The 19,014-nt window shown below is 41.5% G+C and overlaps 1 protein-coding gene across 1 annotated transcript in view; it reads left to right on the top strand.

Moving 5' to 3' along the window:
- The window catches only part of LOC137376711 (chitin synthase chs-2-like), a 50,525-nt gene extending 34,154 nt beyond the window's left edge, over positions 1–16,371 (top strand). Inside the window, exons 13-19 of the mRNA XM_068045686.1 lie at positions 5,566–5,917; positions 8,301–8,344; positions 10,113–10,177; positions 10,350–10,460; positions 11,082–11,299; positions 11,382–11,463; positions 13,568–16,371. Coding sequence (XP_067901787.1) covers positions 5,566–5,917; positions 8,301–8,344; positions 10,113–10,177; positions 10,350–10,460; positions 11,082–11,299; positions 11,382–11,463; positions 13,568–13,588 — 893 coding nt within the window. The 3' untranslated portion in view covers positions 13,589–16,371. The remainder of the gene's footprint in view (positions 1–5,565; positions 5,918–8,300; positions 8,345–10,112; positions 10,178–10,349; positions 10,461–11,081; positions 11,300–11,381; positions 11,464–13,567) is intronic.
- Positions 16,372–19,014: the final 2,643 nt, after the last annotated feature.

Genomic DNA, 19,014 nt, shown 5'->3' with positions numbered 1-19,014 from the left:
AACTTTATTGATTTTGCTTTGAGAGGCCGTTGTGGTGGCAGGAAGCAGGTATGTATGAGATTCTTGCGTGTCTCTCAATGGCCCTCGCCTCTGGTGCAAGGGAAGCAAGATTCAATGGTGCCTGCTCATTAGCCTCCTCCACATCCACTTCATCAGATGAGGAATGGCGATTATGCAGAGCACAGCAGACCACCATATGTGAGACCCTTGCTGGGACAAACTAGAGCGCTCCGCTGGATTGATCGAGGCACTGGAATCTCATCTTCAGTAGCCCAATGGCCTGCTCGATGGTTGCTTGGTTGGAGCTGTGGCAGGTATTATACCTCTCTTCTGCTGCAGTGTGAAGGCTTCTCACTGCTGTGAGTAGTCATGTCTTCAATGGGTAAACCCCTGTCTCTGAGAATCCATCCCTGAAGGCGAGCAGGAGGCCTGAAAAGCTGTGGCACCTGGGACTGTCGAAGTATTTCCAGCATTTCTTGTTTTTATTTCAGATTTCCAGCATCCGCAGTATTTTGCTTTTATGTAGATGTTGTGGTTGCTTCCTGGGAAGTGGGCACTCACCTGCAGGAAATGCTTTCGATGGTCGCAGACCAGTTGGACATTGATGGAATGGAAGCCCTTCCTGTTGATGAAGGCGGTTGGCTGTTCTGAGTGTAACTTGATGGCCAGGTATGTGCAATTGATGACACCTTGCACTTGGAGGAATCCAGCGATGGTGCCGAAGCCGATGGCCCTCTCTGCCTGACTGATATAGTCACCGGCCTTCTTGAACATGACACTGGTCATCATCTTATTGCAGCGGTGGGCTGCTGCCTGAGACAGCCCACACATGTCCCCAATGAATCTTTGGAAAAGCCAGATGCCTACAAGTTGAATGCCATTGTGATCTTCAGACTCACGGGCATTGAAGCCTATTGGCTGCAGCATGTCCTGCAGCATGGCGCATAAGTCAGTGACGGCATCCCTGGAGAGCCACAGTCTTTGCTGACACTGCTGCTCGGACATTGGGAGTTAGCTAAGGCGAGTCTGGTACGCTCTTTGGCACATAGAAGCCCTTCTTGTGTGGCTGGCTGCTGCCGATCTCCTGTTGGAGATTTACGGTTGGGCCCAGCTTGATCCTGGCCCTCCCTCCCTCTGAGCTGCTGCTGCTGTGCAGTACGGTGGTCCACACCGGGGTTTGTAAGACCCATGCCAGCTGACTTTTACCCCTCCGAGTGTTGTACTTCCAAAGACAAACTTGCCTTGGGATCTTCCCATTGCTAGGCCCCTCTGAATATGCACGAATGCCCCTCAGTGCCTACCCTTCCAGAGAGCCCAGTACCTGAGAGTGAGCCCACTCAAGCCTTGCACCCAAGACTGAAGCCACCCTTGCAATATGTCCAGTACCACAGGACGACAATGCCCTTCACTCCCCCATCTTTGCTTATCCACTGCTCCCCATGGCTGCTTTCCCACATGTTACAAAGGCCTTGCCTCGATGCCACCACCTTTAAACCGGCAGGGATGAAGGCACATGGTCCAATGCACTGTTAACTAAATTTAAAGCCCTCCATAAAATTGTATTCACTTCAGTGCAAATGCATTCTAACTAGCTGTTCACCAATTTAAATTGCAGTCCTGCCCCGTTGGGGCAACAGCGCCACGTTTAAAATTTCCCACCACTGAAAAAATCCGCAACCCATGTCATGAGGTTGGGTTTCTGGGCGAACGTGTCCGCCCTAGTTTTTTGGCCCTGCGCCACCGCTCCTGCTCTTGCTGGCTGGATAAAATTCAGCCCTTCCTGTTATTTTATTCATTATCAGTTCCAATTTCCAAAGTTAGAATGGAAACTGCCCATGTGGAGTTGTGAGGATGTAATGGCATCCTGCCAGTGAAAGCACTACAGCATAATGACTTTAAACTGGGGATTGAATTACACCTGTGTGGTCTGCTCCACTTTGCCCTTGCCCTCACTCAAACCTTGATTCACAGGAAGACTACACTTTAGACTTAACTCCCTCGGCTTGTTTTTTGCAGCCGCGGGGTTCCATAAACCAGACCCAAAAGGTGAGGAAATTCCGCCCCTGTCCTTTGGGGGACTGTATCCTATGACACTTGGGCAATTAACTGCCCAGCGCCAGGATCCCCGTCCATTTCAGAATAGGGATCCTGCCTCCAAGAGCTGCTGGCCAATCAGAGGGCCGGCAGCTCAGCAATTCCATCAACGCCACCGAGGGCAGTCATTGGAAGCAGATCAGCCATGGAGACTGGACTGAAGGTCACGGACATGCCAGGGCCACTCGGGCAGGACCCGGTGAGAGGTCTGGTGGGCTACAAAGGCAGGGGGTGGGCGATGCCACAGGGGCAGCCTTTGTGGCAGGGGGCACTCCGTGGACCACAGATTTCCCACAGAAGGGGGATCTCCCAAGCTGCAGGGAGGCCGCCTTGTGTTACTGGACGGCCTTCTCACATGGTGGAGGCACCACCTGCTGCTGGTAAAAAAGGGCCTCGATTGGCCCCTGGGCGGAAGGCCTTCCTTGGCCTTCTCCAACTGGATTAAAGTGGAAACCTTCGGGAAGGTGATGGGCACTTCACCTCCTGCCTTCTCACTCAAATTTATGGGTCCCCTGCCTCCGTTCCGGTCCCTCTATGTGGAATTCCATGGATGTTTGACTACTGAATTTAATAAAATTTTGTCAAATCTTGTAACATCTGATGTTTAGTGGTTAATTTAAATATATTTGTACACAGACGCACCTACACATGAACAAGGAGGGCGTCTGTGCACGTGCACACTGTTATGTCGCAAATCTTAGTTCTTGTAATATTGTGTTTTGTGATATATGCAATTGCCTTTAGCACACAATACAATTTTTATGATAGTCATTAATATATTTTATAATGCTTGGAAGCTAAAACATGAAAACATGAGTACAGGATTGTTTGGTAGTGTCAACACAACCAGATCTTAGTAGGTCTAGTTGCAACTTAATCTCATATTATGTTAGTAGCACTGAACACTCCAACAAGGTACCTTTCCTGTTGTAGTAAGTGAAACATATTGTATAGAATTTGAAGGTTAGGCTTTATTCAATGAAATTTAACTTGTCAATTTTGCTGCTGAAAAAAACAGATATCATGTGAAGCAGCAGTATTAAAAGCAGGGTCAGGTAAAGCCATTAGAAGAGCCTTAAAGAAAATTTGGGTGAGTTCTTTAAACATTTAGGCATGAAAAGGGGACAAAGGATGAATGTCCATTTTTCTCTGCATTCCTAAATGGGTTCCTTTAAGCGGTATTGACAATGAAAACAGCACAAAAGATAGAAAAGTTGTATCAAGGCTGAAACTGGGAGGAGTAATGTTCACAATTTCCTACTTTTTCAAGATCTACTTCCCTCTTTCTGCCTCCTCATCCAGGGAAGAGGAAGAGGTAGAATGAATTAAAGGGAACTTTTGCGTTTAAGTAATGAAACGAATTTGCAGTTGGGGCCTCAGGCCACCCTTTGATGAGAGTTTTTCAGATGGTGTTATTTTTTAAAATCTGCGAATATTTGTTAGTGCTATATATCCTCCCAATTTGCAGACCAGCTGAAGTACATTTTTTTTGCCAATACCGCACTTTAAATGTGTTGCCAATTGCTTCTGTTCTGCTACCTTCTTCTGCTGAGGCCTTTATTAGCGGGTGTAACCATATCAGTATTTAATTACCAAACCAATGGGTGGGATTGTCATAAAATTATTACCCTAAAATGTCAAGATACCTTTCAATTAAAAAGAACAAAGTACCCACTGTGTTTAAGAAGTTGACTGAACAGATGTCATTACAGCAAGAGAACCATTGACTTACAAAGATAAGAATATGAGGGAAAAATTAAACTCTCAGCTGCCCGCTTCATGCTTGAAAAAAGGGGTAGACAGCTGTTAAAAATTGTGGGTGGGAGGTCGGATGGAGGAACACTTTGATTACCCTTTGACACCCTGCCTGTTTTAGGCCGGCCTGTAAATGAGCGAACAGCCTGCCCACCTAAAACAGTGCAAGAAGCTTTATATATGCAAATAGGGATTCTACGTTGTTTGTAGGACCCTGATTGGAATATTCTGGCACAAATAGGTGGAGCATGGCCTAACCAGAGATCCTTAAATAACTAGAAAAGTGGCTTCATGTGAACATAAACTCGTTCTCATACATGATGGATGGTGTCGTCGACAGTGCTATTAAGCAGTGCTTGCTTAGCAATAACCTGCTCAGTGACGCTCAGTTTGGGTTATGCCAGGGTCACTCAGCTCCTGACCTCATTACAGCCTTAGTTCAAAGATGAACAAAAGAGATGATGTGAGAGCGACTGCCCTTGACATCAAGGCAGCATTTGACCAAGTATGGCATCAAGGAGCCCTAGCAAAACTGGAGTCAATGGGAATCCTGGAGAAAATGCTCCACTGGTTGGAGTCGTACCGAGCGCAAAGGGTTGTGGTTGTTGGAGGTCAAACATCTCAGCTCCACAACATCACTGCAGGAGTTCCTCAGGGTAGTGTCCTAGGCCCAACCATCTTCAGCTGCTTCATCAATGACTTTCCTTCAATCATAAGGTCAGAAGTGGGGATGTTTGCTGATTATTCCACTATGTTCAGCACCATTTGCGACTCTTCGGGTACTGAAGCAATCTGTGTAGAAATGCAGCAGGACAATATCCAGGTTTGGGCTGATAAGTGGCAAGTAACATTCGTGCCAGGCAATGACCATCTCCAGCAAGAGAGAATCTAACCATCTCCCCTTGACATTCAGTAGCATTAGGATCAGTGAATCCCCCGCTATCAACATCCCGGGGGTTAGAGTTGACCAGAAACTGAACTGGAGTAGCCATATAAATACCGTGGCTACAAGAGCAGGTCAGAGGCTAGGAATCCTGCAGCGAGTAACTCACCTCCTGACTCCCCAAAGCCTATCCACCATCTACAAGGCACAAGTCAGGAGTGTGATGGCATACTCTCCACTTGCCTGGATGGGTGCAGCTCCAACAACACTCAAGAAACTCGACACCATCCAGGACAAATCAAGCCGGTTGATTGGTACCCCATCCACAAATATTCACTCCCTCCACCACCGATGCACAGTGGCAGCAGTGTGTACCATCTACAAGATGCACTGCAGCAACTCACCAAAGCTCCTGCGACAGTGCCTTCCAAACCCACGACCTCTACCACCTCGAAGGACAAGGGCAGCAGCTGCATGGGAACACCATCACCTGCACGTTCCCCTCCAAGTCACACACCATCCTGACTTGCAACTATATCACCGTTCCTTCACAGACGCTGGGTCAAAATCCTGTAACTCCCTTCCTAACAGCACTGTGGGTGTATCTATCCGTCATGGACTGCAGCGGTTCAAGAAGGCAACTCACCACCACCTTCTCAAGGGCAATTAAGGAGGCAATAAATGCTGGCCTAGCCCGCGACACCCACATCCCATGAATGAATTAAAAAAAAATTCACAACCACTTGTACTATGTCGGCAGAAAAGATGAGTCATAATCTCTTTCTTTACTGTTTGCAGTAAAAATGCTAACATTATGTTATGTGTTTTTTTAGGTGACATAGTCAAAGAAAACACATTTATTACTCCAACTGGCTTGTTCTTCATCTCCATGATGATCCTCTACATCACAACAGCAATGCTGCATCCCCAGGAATTCCCCCTCGTTTTTTACGGACTGCTGTACATTATTTGTATCCCCAGTGGATATTTGCTGTTGCCAATTTACTCCATGGTAAACATGAATAATGTTTCATGGGGCACACGTGAAACAGTCACTCCAAAGACACTGCACAAAAAGAAGCCTCAACAGGTTTTGAAATATGAAAAGAAATGCAAATGCATCTGTTGGGATTTTGAATTTGTAGTAAAAGAGGATAAAAAGGACCGAATTCAATTTGCTGACAGGTAACTTACTTTGAAAACGATTTGTAATATTAAAGGGCAGTATCTCTTGGTGCAGTGTCCATATAAAATTCTAATAGGAGGTAATAGTATCTCCCAGTTCTCTATGTTTGTGATTCTTTTGTTCTGAAATAGGTTTAGTTATTGTTATCTGATACATTTTCTTTAGTTTAAATTGCTTCTCACATTGCCCCTGACAAGCTCACCAGGATGGATGATATAAAGGGCTGGATTTTAAGAGCCTGGCAGCGAGCTCAAAAAATGGAGTCCTGCATGTGTGGGCCGCATGCCAAAGAGCCACAGCGATCTTAAGCATGTTTAGTTTTAGTTTAGAGATACAGCACTGAAACAGGCCCTTCGGCCCACTGAGTCTGTGCCGACCATCAACCACCCATTTATACTAATCCTACACTAATCCCATATTCCTACCACATCCCCACCTGTCCCTATATTTCCCTACCAACTACCTATACTAGGGGCAATTTATAATGGCCAATTTACCTATCAACCTGCAAGTCTTTTGGCATGTGGGAGGAAACCGGAGCACCCGGAGGAAACCCACGCAGACACAGGGAGAACTTGCAAACTCCACACAGGCAGTACCCAGAATTGAACCCGGGTCGCTGGAGCTGTGAGGCTGCGGTGCTAACCGCTGCGCCACTGTATCGCATGGTGGCTCATTTAACTATCTGGGGTGGCCCACTCACCCAATCTCGTGGAGGGGGCGGGCTGTCCGTCCCTGGCAATGGCGTTAGTTGCCTGTGTACAGGCGCTGGCACCATTTATAAAGGGCAGCCAGCCGAGTTGCCCAATTTAAATTTTTAAAGACAGACCTCCACCCAATATTAAATAAATACATTTCTAATGCTTCTTCCTTCCCCTATAACAATTACATTAACTATTTGCACTTTCCTCCCAAAACACTTACCTTTAACATCTGACCTTTACCCCTCAAACTGCATGAAGTTTACAGTTCAATCCTTCCCACCTTCTCCTACACTCATTACATTTATTTGACCTCGTTCCCCCATCCTCGCCGCACTTAAAAACTTACCAACTGCCCTCCCCCACCCCCCCCATCAATATGGCACTGCCTTTCCCCAGACAGGGATCTGAAGGCGCGGGAGTGCCGGCAGAGCTGCGCCGAAGATTGCGACAGGCCCTCAAGATGGGAGATAAGTGTATGTTAATTCATTCATTTTATTGATTTGAATATTTTAATTGCGGTTCCCTCGCCCAGCAATGGGGGGAGCTGCCACGGAGCCTCGCCGCCGGGATAATCGGGCCAGGCCCTCATGTCATTGAGCTCTGTGGCATGCCTCATCTGGAGCCATCATCAGGCCCCCCCTGCCACGGAACCCGACACCTGGGAGAGAACAAGATCCAGCACAGAATCTCGGATCTTCCTGCTCCTTGGGAGAGATCAGTCTTTATCACAGGCCTCTTTATAAAGTTTCTCATGTTCTCTTTGACCTGTGATTCTCTTTACTTGGTATGGGGTGGGCGATTGGGCGGGGTGGGTGGGTGGTGTTGCTGCGTATGGTGTGAATGGCTGGTTGGCTGCTTGGAGACCAAGCTTTGCATGGGCTTGATATGTTAGGTGTTGCCCTGGCTCTGGAGATTGCTAATTGGCGCTGGAGTTTTGGTCCTTCCAGAGACAAAATTTACCCTCCTTAAGTCAATGGGATTCCTTTTGATTGGTTTCATCAATTGAGGTTGGGATCCTGATTGTTCATGGGATTATACTCCTTCAGATATATTTTTGGTTGGGTTTGTGAATGGGAGAGAAAATTCTGTTTTCAAAGGGAGATTCTGACTTTTATTCTTCCATTTTAAAGCATGAGAAAGATTAGCCATATGTTTTCTCATTAAGTGAGATGACAGGCATCCAAGCACACTATCAAAGTGATGCAGGGTTTGCATGAGTAAATTCTTCTTCACATTGTACCAATTAATATTTTATTCAAGTATACTTGAAAGTATCTGTATACATCTAAAGCTTTCTACTCCTTCCCATCACTAACAGCAGTCTTCTCACCGCACTCAGAAATATGGCGCCTGATTTTTAACTCATTCAAAACCCGTCAACTTGTGCAGAGTTAGAACTGCCCCCATGGTCTCCCCCCATTATCCCTAATTTTCCATTCTGTTTTCTGCTGCTGAGAATTCTGGGTATATCTTTGGCATATTTTGTCCCCTGAGGGACTTTCTTCCTTTGATTTGTTTTTATTAGGTCATTGCATTGAATTTTAAAAATTGATGTAGTTCATTTGAGGTTTTTTCTCTGTGTATATTTTATAGATCCTTATTATATTTCTTGATGTCCTATATTCAATCTACTTCAATTTAAAAAAAAAATCAGATTTTTTTGACTTTTTGTTTTCAGTGTAATTGACGATGATGAAGAAATAGAACCCAGAGTCGAAGATAGTGAGTATTAATAAGTTTAGGAAATTGGACTTGTTGCTAATTAACAGGCTGTCCATAAATAAATAAGTAAATGTCCAACACAAGCATAGCTGACGTTACTATTGCAGCATATTTTTAGGCCAGAATTGTTTTCTTCAGGTTTTCCCTCCTCCTTTCCTGGAAACACTGATTCATGTTGTTTACAGTTGCACCTGTGGCACAGACCTTCCATTACCTTGTCCAAGTGCCCTTTTGATCTGTCAGCCAAGACATTCAGCGTCAGCAGGCTATCTGACCATGTCCTTGCTGAGTTCAATACTATGTTTAACCAATGTTAACATAACCCCTGTTCGGCACATAACAGCAATTATGCCCTTCAGGCCCTCATGCTCACTCAGCCATGCTATTAGATAATGACTGATCTGTATCCTAACTCCATTTATCAGCCTTGGTTTCATATCTCTTCATCCCCTTATCTAACAATAATCTATCAATCTCAGTTGTGTCATTTTCAATTGATCTAGCCTCAACAGCTTTTTGGGGGAAGAGTTCCAGATTTCCACTACCTTTCGTTTGAAGATGTGCTTCCTGACTTCTCCCCGAATGGCCTCGCTCTAATTTTAAAGTTATGCCCCTTGTTCTGGACTCCCTTGTTTTCTAGAAGGAAGGAGGATAGTTCCAGTAATTCGGAACAAGAGGCACCATCTGTACATTTTAGCATAAACAACAGAAATACTGGAAATACACTTTAGATCATTCATCATCTTTCAACAGAAAAGAAAGATTATTGATGTTTCATGTGTATCCTTGATCAGAACTGAAGACAGGAAGGTAGATGGACATTTCAGTAAGGTTGGAAAAAATGAAGAGAATAAAAGGAGAGGGGATAGAACCAACAGATTGTGTGGGGGTGGTGGGTAGGTTAATTGAAATGCAAACTTTTTTTTAAAGACAGCAGTTAGATAATAAAAGAAGATCAGAAGTGACACAATGTAAAGACATAAAAGGGCAAATGAACTTGCAAAGAGTGCAGACTGAAAAGTCTACACAACTTGTTGCTTTATCCGTTTACTGATTGGGTTATATTGGGGTTTGTAATGTGCAATAGTGATGGTGGAGGGTGTGGGTGCAAAAGGGACTTATTACCTGGAGTAGCTTTAAAATCTGGATGTTACCCATGGCTCAGTGGCAGCACTGAGTCAAAAAGTTGTGGTTTCAAACCCCAATCTAAACACTCGAGCACACAATCTCGGCTGACACTCCAATGCAGTAGTGAGGGAGTGCTGTATTGTCTGAGGTGGCATCATTCGGATGAGATGTTAAACTTTGGCTCCATCTGCCCTCTCAGGTTGATATAAAAGATCCCATGACACTATTTTAAGAAGAACTGGGGGGTTCTCTCCAATGTCCTGTCCTTTGATCACCTTCACTAAAAACAGATTACCTGATTATTTATCTCATTGCTGTTTGTGAGTCTTTGCTGTGCGTACACTGGCAGCTGTTTCTCCCTCCATTACAATCATTCAAAAAAAGAATTTTGTCAATTGTGCAGCACTTCAGAATGTCCTGAGATTATGAAAGATAGAAATGAAAGTTGTGTCCATGTATTTTTTGAACTGCTGGAAATACACTACCACAGAGACTGATAAGCTTGATTTCTACTATATATTCAAATAGAGTTTTGAGTCTTCAGCAGAATCAAGGTCAAAATGAAAGATATTTTGTTGCTTAACTAACTAGAATGCATTGCTGCTAAGAATGATCTCTTTCTTGCACTTTCATGATGTAGATTGGATAAGCAACTTGCAAGAGCAGTCATTCCATATATTGCTTGTTGAAGAAACACTTGATGAAGTAAGTTGTTGCCTCTGACATTTTTCTTAATTGTGCATTCATTTCACTAAGTAGTAAGAACTCTGTTGTATGTAGTTATTCACTGTAGTACACAGCAAAATATGCCATTCAGATAGACGATTAGAATAAAACATTTTTATTGACCTCAATATTTTATATTTTTTATCTGCAGGCAGAAGAACCATTCTGGAATGACCTCATCAACTTGTATCTTAAACCAATTGAAGAAGATAAAGAGAGACAGGTAGAGACAGCGAAGCAACTGAAATGTCTCAGAAACAAGGTAAACACTGCTTACCATCTGTTCTGAATCTGATCCCTTGTTCAATCCCAAAAGGGGAACTGTGTTGATTTATATTTATGTGGAAGGAGGAAACAAAGGGGGTATAGAAGGCACAGAGAAAGTTGTCAGGTTTCAGGGTCTAACATTAGAAATGGATTGCCAACTTTTCTCATAGTCAGTTTCGCTCTCTGAATATAACAGAACAGCCATTATTTCCACACAGTCTTGTCAATGCTTGAGCATTGTGCAAAATGACTTCTTATTGAAAGAAAGCAAAATGCGTGTGCCATCAAGCTCATGGACTAAAGGATAAATTTTGTGAGGTTTCATTCCCAGGATGAAACCTTGCTCAATAAGACTTTGAATTGGAGAATCAGTGTTGGTGCAGATTAGCACAATCAATGCATACAGTTCCTGTTTTCTCAGTGATTAAAGTAAATCTGGAGCACCCATTGAGCACCTGCACTGATTAATTATGTTAACTTTTGTTCTTGCATGGAGAGAGCTCCAAAAAACTATATGCCAGGAAATGTGTATTCACTCATGTTGAACTGAACGGGAACATTGGTGTTTTGCACCTTATAAAGACATATTATGAATAAACCCTTCCATTCTTTTCAGGCCACTTTTTTGTTCTTCATTATTAATACTCTGTGGATTGTTTCAACATTTTTCCTACAAGCAATTGGTCCTGAGATACACATAAAGATCCCTAAAATCCTCCCAAATGGTACTTTTTCAAAAGATGAAAGTCTAAGCATCGAACCGCTCGGTTTTATGTTCCTGATATCGTTCGCTGGGCTGTTGGGAATTCAGTTCCTCACCATGTTGTACCACAGGTATTAATAAAACAATATTTTATTTTAAAAATGATTAATACAATGTTATAAAAGTGGTAACAATTTTATTTACTTTTTTCAGGATTAACACACTCATCCATTTTATAGCGTACAAAGGAACTGAAATAAAACCTCAACAGAGTGTTGGAAAGTATCACCAAATGGTAAGTCTGACAAATTTCACAATGCATGTTATTGAAAGGCATGAAATTATCTATAATATATTAAAAGTTTTGCATCTAGTGCCAACCTCCTGTATTATTTCCACTTCCTGTCACGCTGCCCTCATGTTACACTTTAGCCACTGTATATTATTTCTTGGTTCAAAGTAAGACAGCAGCAAATCAGAATTGAAGATGCAGGGTATGCACATACTGAAAGCAAAGAAAGTTTCTAGAGGAATCATTAGGTACATCATTCATCACACGCCATGACATCCAAATGTTTGCCCAGAAATAGCAGCCAAAATTGTGGCAAGTTTACTGTGTGTGCATTTATTAATGTGAAAATTGTCCATCAACTTGTGGCAAGGAAGAAATAGCCTACCATCAGCCTTAACAATACAGCAACTTGCCTTCAACATTCCCATGCTTTTCAAGAAATTGCTACATTTGCACAATTGAAACTAGAGTTTAATTTCTACGAGTGGTAAATTGTTCTTAGAGATTTATAATAAAATTTTAAATTTATTTTTTTCTTTCATTTTCCATATGTTTTCCCTCTTAATCCAATCTTTCTTTAACTTTTTTATTTCTTTCTGTATCTGATTTGACTTTAATTCACCATATTTCCATCGTGCCTGTTTGTTTCTCAATCTTAAAAGTGGATTAAGGAGATAGACTATTGGTCCCATCCTTCACCAAGGTCCCAGATGCTCTATTCTCAGCTCACACTTTCAGCAACTTACTGCGCATGAATTTATCAAACTAAAGGATGAGGGAAAATGCCTAACGAACAGAGTAGCCCCGAGATGCCCTGTTGCAGCAAAATCTAAGCTGTTATAATGTTTTATATTCTCAAATTTACCATGAATAGCACATAGAATATGTATTCATTAATAAATATTTATGGGAAGGACAGCAGATTTGGTTAACACATGCTGTGGCTGGCCATGACATACATTTTATTTACAACATTTTTGGTCTGATTCCTTGATCACTACTTTTAATAGATGGAAAACCCAGGTGCAGGACAAAGGAAAATCTCCCATTATACCTAAAGAATTGAAAAAGGCTTTAATATTTAAAGCATTATAGGACTGAGGATGAAGCAGTGGCTATGAGTAAATGATTAGTCACTACATGTCACAGGAGATTCTATTCTGCAAGTTCACTGACCTAGGAAGAGTTATTATTCCATAATTTTTGCCAAATTAATGGTGAGGTGAATGGCACTCACTGTTATTTATATGAAAATGCCACAACAACTTCAAGTGAGGGCAGTTGTGCGGTTAAACGCGGAAATCAAAAGTTGCTGTCTGAGATGTGCCTTTTTGCCTGCCTCTCTCTGCCTCACCACTAAAATACATTGAGAGATATGAAGTTCCTGTATTTGCACCACAGAAACAATGAGAGTTAGAGCTGGTCTGAAGTGATGCAAGGAGCCTGTTTTACAGCCATTTTCAGTCCATGCAAATTTATTTAGCTGTCAAAGATTCTTTAATTATATTCTAGTTGTTACTTATTATCAACCTTTCTGGCACTGAAAATTAACTATTACAAAGATGGAGATTCATTCCTTCAGGTTTTCATTGTTGTTGGACAAATTAAAAATGAGAATTTGAAATTTATTTTAACTTTTCTGTTGCTTTTTTTTCTCTCTCTTAATCCCATCGTTCTATTCCAACACCACCCACCACCCCCACCCCCCCCCCCCCCCACCCCATATTTCTCTTTCTGTACCCGGATTGAATTCAGCCACACTAAATTACACTTTCTTCTCTGTCCTTGCACTACTCTCACAATCCTTCAATCTGATTGGTTAAGCAGATATGCAGTTGTTTGTCCTGTTCACTCGGGTCCCAGATGCTCAGTTTCCCTCGCTGAAAATTATAGTCTCACACTTCCAGCAACTTGCAGCACAAGATATCGTAAAAATTAAATGGGCATTTGCAAGTTTAACCAAAGCAGTTACAGTTAGATTCACTCCTACAGCAAATTTTGCCTCAGTGTAATTTGACTTTTGTTTCTAATGTAAGTGAAAGCAATTTTGGTTTTCAGGCACAAAATCCAGAATGGAAATTGAATATTATTTAATTTTCTTTTTTAGTATAAAGATCATGAAGTTTGACATTGTGCAGAAGGAAAATCACCATAGCTCTAGAAGAATCAAATTGTATCTCGCTAGCTTCAAATTAATGCTATTATTATCTGTTTGAAACACAACTGACAACTACTCAGGGATATTACAGCAAAGATGTGTTGCTCATATTGCAAATCAGAAATGTATTGAATGAGATAGTTATTTTTCAATATATCAACATTAGCCCAACAGTCTCCTAATGCAAATAGGCCTCGAAATTCATTGGCACTGCACCCATTTCACAGATGTAAATGGGCATCTAAGTGCCAATATGGCTGGTAGTGTTGCAAGCACATTCCATTCCTGCCCCACTCACTGTGTCTCTCCCCTCATCCTGGAGTCTGCTTAGCACTTAGGTTGGCATTTAAGCCAGCCGTCCCTCATTTTTCCTGGGATAATCGAACTGTCTCTGAGACTGTGGCTGGTGCCCACAACTCACTGGTTCGGGGAAGCCCGACGATTGGCTGGCTTGGATGACGACCTAAGTAAATTAGGCCAATGGACCAATTGTGTGTTGTTCTGCCACCAGTCTCATTTGGCACGAGCAATGTGTGCTTACACCTCGTTTCAGAAGCCACCCAATTATTGGGCTATAAAATTAGTATTAACATATATTTCAAGTGAATAAACCTTTCTGAAATATTGGACCTATATTGTCAGATCTGATTAATGGTCCCTACATCTAAGCTTATCTTAATATGTAGAGAATAATTTTAATAAGATAATCATCTCCACAAGTTAGGCAGACCAAATAACTCGGGGATGAATAGGTTTTGATCAGCCTCATATTCTACTTATGACACTCACTAAATTGGAGAACTGGGGGGAAAATTCTCTCCACGTGGTATGTATTGCAAAACTGTAACTACATTATTTATAAAACATTGACAATTTTGATACGTATATTGGCTACCAAGGAAACCCTTTTTCAAGGAGGCATGCAGAGTTGCAGCAGTAAGTCTTCATTCCTTCTGTGCTGTTTCTCTTTGTTAACACCCGGCCTACTGATTCCATGCTGGATATGTGTGGTGGGGGCAGGAATCGACCCTTGCATTAGAACATATTTTTCTGTTATGCCAATCAGCTTTATCCAAATCTTAAAAGTGAACAGAATTTGCCTATAGCCAAGAGCTAATCATTATCAGTGGATATATAAAGGGATTATGATACTTCTCTGTTTGTGCAATAACTATCAACTGATACAGCTAAAATGTATATGTGCGAAAGAAGATAAAGATAATTTTTTATTCAAATACATGGGCACACAGACACATACACTATGTGTATCTTGCCAAACATAAGGAATCATTAATGTGCAATTATGATACTTTACAACTGATCATGAATTCATGTATCTCCATACCTTTGCACAAAATGATCAGTTGTTCCAGTCTCTGTTTACAATAATCTTGTGGATGCAAAAGATTTAATGCAAATAAAAATGTTAATTTATGACACAATGAAGTTAGTTATTAAATGCATCATCTATCAAATGTGACCTGTTACTTATTTACATTTTAACTACAATTGTTTGGGATGATTTTTCTGTGCACTTTTCACATTATAAGATGCAGTTGGCTCGGCAGACCAGCATTCTTGATGAACACACATTTCCGATTCCAATATATCAAATTCTTCCATTTTCGGTCTCTGTGCAGAATTTTAAAGCACCAAACACTTCTTGTTCTCTCCAGTTTATAGATTTCCTCCTCTAAACAAAAACACAAAATCCTGCCATGATCATAAGATGTTCCTTATTAACATGCAAATATACGAATTAGGACCAAGAGTAGGCCACTCGGCCCCTCAAACCTGCTCCACCATTCAACAAGATGATGGCTGATCTGATTGTAACCTTAACTCTACATTCCCGCCTACCCCAATAACCTTTCACCCCCTTGCTTATCAAGAATCTATCTACCTCTACCTTAAAAATATTCAAAGACTCTGCTTCCACTGCCTTTTGAGGAAGAGCGTTTCAAAGACTCACGACACTCTGAAAGAAAAGGTTTTTCCTCATCTCTCTCAAGTAGTGACCCCTAGTTCTAGATTCTCTCACAAGGGGAAACATCCACCCTGTCAAGACCCCTCAGTATCTTATATGTTTCAATCAAGTTGCCAATTACTGTTCTAAACTCCAACGGGTACAAGCCTGGACTGTCCACCCTTTCCTCATAAGACAACCTGCCCATTCCAGGTATTAGTCTAGTAAACCTTCTCTGAACTGCTTCTAATACATCTACATCCTTTCTTAAATAAGGAGACCAATACTGTACACAGTACTCCAGATGTGTTCTCACCAATGCCCTGTATAACTGAAGCATAATCTCCCTACTTTTATACTTAATTCCCTTCGCAATGTTCCACTCACAGACTATTGCTCATGCACTTTTAACTGGCAACAAGCAGTGCATTTTAGAAACAGATTTAATTTTATATATACTCTTGTGGGTTTTTGCTTTTAAGATTGATTTATCGACTGTACAGCTAACTGATATACAGTACACATTTTCAAATTGTCTAGATTTGTATATAATTTTCAACTCAGTGTGAACTTGGTCTGAACAATACTCCTTAACAACTTGTGACCTGCTTATTATAATTCTTCAATTGTGCTTTAATTTTTGTTCCATACATATTGATACTAATGTGAAAATGACTGCTATTATAGTGGATTGTTTATGATGCCTGCACTAATAACTGTATTTATGAAATTACATGTTGCATATGACAGGGTGAATGTTTAACCTCATTTTCAAGATCCCTAATCATTGGTGTGTGAAACCTTTGCTTACTTAATAAACTAGTCTTGTTAAATTTAGTATTTCCATTTGATTATTTATTATTGGACCGATATAGGAGACCAGTTTAAATAAGGAATGCACCTTTACAATTCTCAATATTGTCATTAGCATATACAAAGTATGGTCCAGCAGTGTGTTATTAAAGGGTTAACTGTGGGTTTTTGAGAGAATTAACTCCTGCTGCTTTAGCCCTGATATTGCTGATTTCAGCACCAGAAGAAAAATGTGTGTTATAATGCCTCCACAGTGAACTGATCAGCAGAGTGGTAGAAATAAGTGTAAGTCTGAGCAGTGGTTTAATGTATTAAGGGGAGACCTGGATTGACTCCTGGCTGTGGTGGAGATCACATCATATGACAGCTAGGTTCCAAATAAGATAAATTACAGTCAATGTGATCTCCGGGACTAGTTTTGAGCACTTAGAGGGATTAGAGGGGATTTTTCCAGATTTATTTTCTCCCGAATTGACCAATAGTTTTTGAACTGGTCTTTCACCTCCCCCAGGAGACCTTGTGGCACTTATGGGGTGGGCAGTCTCTTGACAGATGTGTAAGGCATCACAACTGTATGGGACAGGCTGGATGGAACAGCTGGTGTTTTCCTGTCAAAGATTTTGTTTGTATGTTCTTATGTACTCCCTGAACAGTGTAATAGCTAAGGATGGAGCATCATAATGAGTCACAGGTTCAAAATTAGCAAGTTTTTCTTCAGATAGTTATCAATACAAGAGCAAAATAGTGTGGATTTTGGAAATCTGAAATAAAGACAGAAAATGCTGAAAATACTCAGCAGGTCTGGCAGCGTCTGTGGAGAGAGAAAAAGAGTTAATGTTTTAGATCAATGACCCTTTGTCGGAACTTTGTCAGAGTGGTCAATACATCATTAATAGACTTGACACTTAATATGTCTGACCAAATGCAGTGCAGAATCAATAAAACCAATAAAAGATTTAAGCAGATAGGTAAAACAGTACAATACAAGCCTGAGGAAGTCACAATCAGATTGTCTAGTTCTTTGGTCAGAACACACCTTGAATACGTTTGGTCACCAAGACACAAGGGATTGGAGAACTGTCGATGTATAGAGAAGGGCCAGAAGGCAAATTCCTAGACATAGAGATCTGAGTTATGAGGAAAGCTTAAAGATACTTAGATTGCACAAATGCATATCAGTTCTTCCCGGCAGTTACATACAAGCGAATTTGGGAATTTGGAATTTTTGAAAAGAAACTTCTGAGAGCTCTGCTTCAAAATACCTGATGTGTGCTCAATGTTACTGTGCCTTTCAGAATCTGAGCATTAATTCAGTCTGTAGCTGCACAGGACATGACAGGACTGAAAAGGTATGCTTGAAATTCCTTCCAGCCTTCTTCCACCTCCTAGTAAGCCTGTCAAAGAAAATAGATGAAAATTAAATCATCATGAATGCTACCTTGGAGGTAGGCATTAACCTGAATTATAGACTGGGGGGTTGAGTGGCCACATGGGTGTCATCAATTACCACAGGTATTTTAGGTAAACCACCATTTCAATGGGATTGGCTGGCTCTAAGGGAGAGGTACATAGTGATGTTGAAGGTAAAGCAATGGTGAAGAAAAATACTTAATTGTTGGAAATTGATCAGGGGTGATCTATACTGTGAGGAGGATTGCTGAGTTATATGAGGACACGGATCTTAGTGAGCCTGCTGTCAAATAAAAGCTGTTCAATCAGCAGGCTCACAATGCATGCGAGCTGACCTGGAATGTGACTCAAATGTTGGGTGGAGGTTATTTCAGTGAATGGTGAAAACAGATGCTAAAACAGTGCTGTACTAATAAGAAATGTTCGTTTGAATGTATAGATTTAGCTCGCAATTTTGGGACTAATTAATGATTTCCATGATTTAAATGTGCCTACAGGCATTAAAATGGACATCTACTGTTCAATAGTCGAGTGCTAATTAAGAGCAATTTGCTGGGATGGTATATGTTGACCTGGACAACATTCAGGCTTGGTTGATAAGTGGCAAATAACAAGCGCACCACACAAGTACTAGGGAATGACAATCTCCTCAGTTGGAGTATTGCTTCAAGTTCTGGGCGCTGCACTTCAGGAAAGATGTGAGGGCATTGGAGAGAGTGCAGAAAAGATTCACGAGAATGGTTCCAGGGATGAGGAACTTCATTTATGAAGATTGATGGAAAAGTTGGGACTATTTTCCTTGGAGAAGAGAAGGCTGAGAGGAGATTTGATAGAGGTATTCAACATCAAGAGGGGTCTGGACAGAGTGGATAGGGAGAAACTGTTCCCACTCGTAAAAGGATTGAGAACAAGAGGGCACAGATTTAAAGTAATTGGCAGAAGAAGCAAAAGTGACATAAGCAATAACTTTTTCATGCAGCAAGTGGTTAAGGTTTGGAATGCACTGCCTGAGAGTGTGGTGGAGGCAGTTTCAATCGAGGCATTCAAAAGGGAATTAGACTGTTGTCTGAAAAGGAAGAATGCGCAGGGTTATGGGGAGAAGGTGGGGAAATGGCATTAGGTGAATTGCTCATTAGGAGAGCCAGTGCAGACATGATAGGCCAAATGGCCTCTTTCTGTGCTGTAACAGTACTGTGATTCTGTGAAT

The sequence above is a fragment of the Heterodontus francisci genome, chromosome 13 (assembly GCF_036365525.1).
Source record: "Heterodontus francisci isolate sHetFra1 chromosome 13, sHetFra1.hap1, whole genome shotgun sequence".
In the NCBI taxonomy this organism is placed as follows: domain Eukaryota; kingdom Metazoa; phylum Chordata; class Chondrichthyes; order Heterodontiformes; family Heterodontidae; genus Heterodontus; species Heterodontus francisci.
This window is presented reverse-complemented; position numbering and strand designations above follow the sequence as displayed.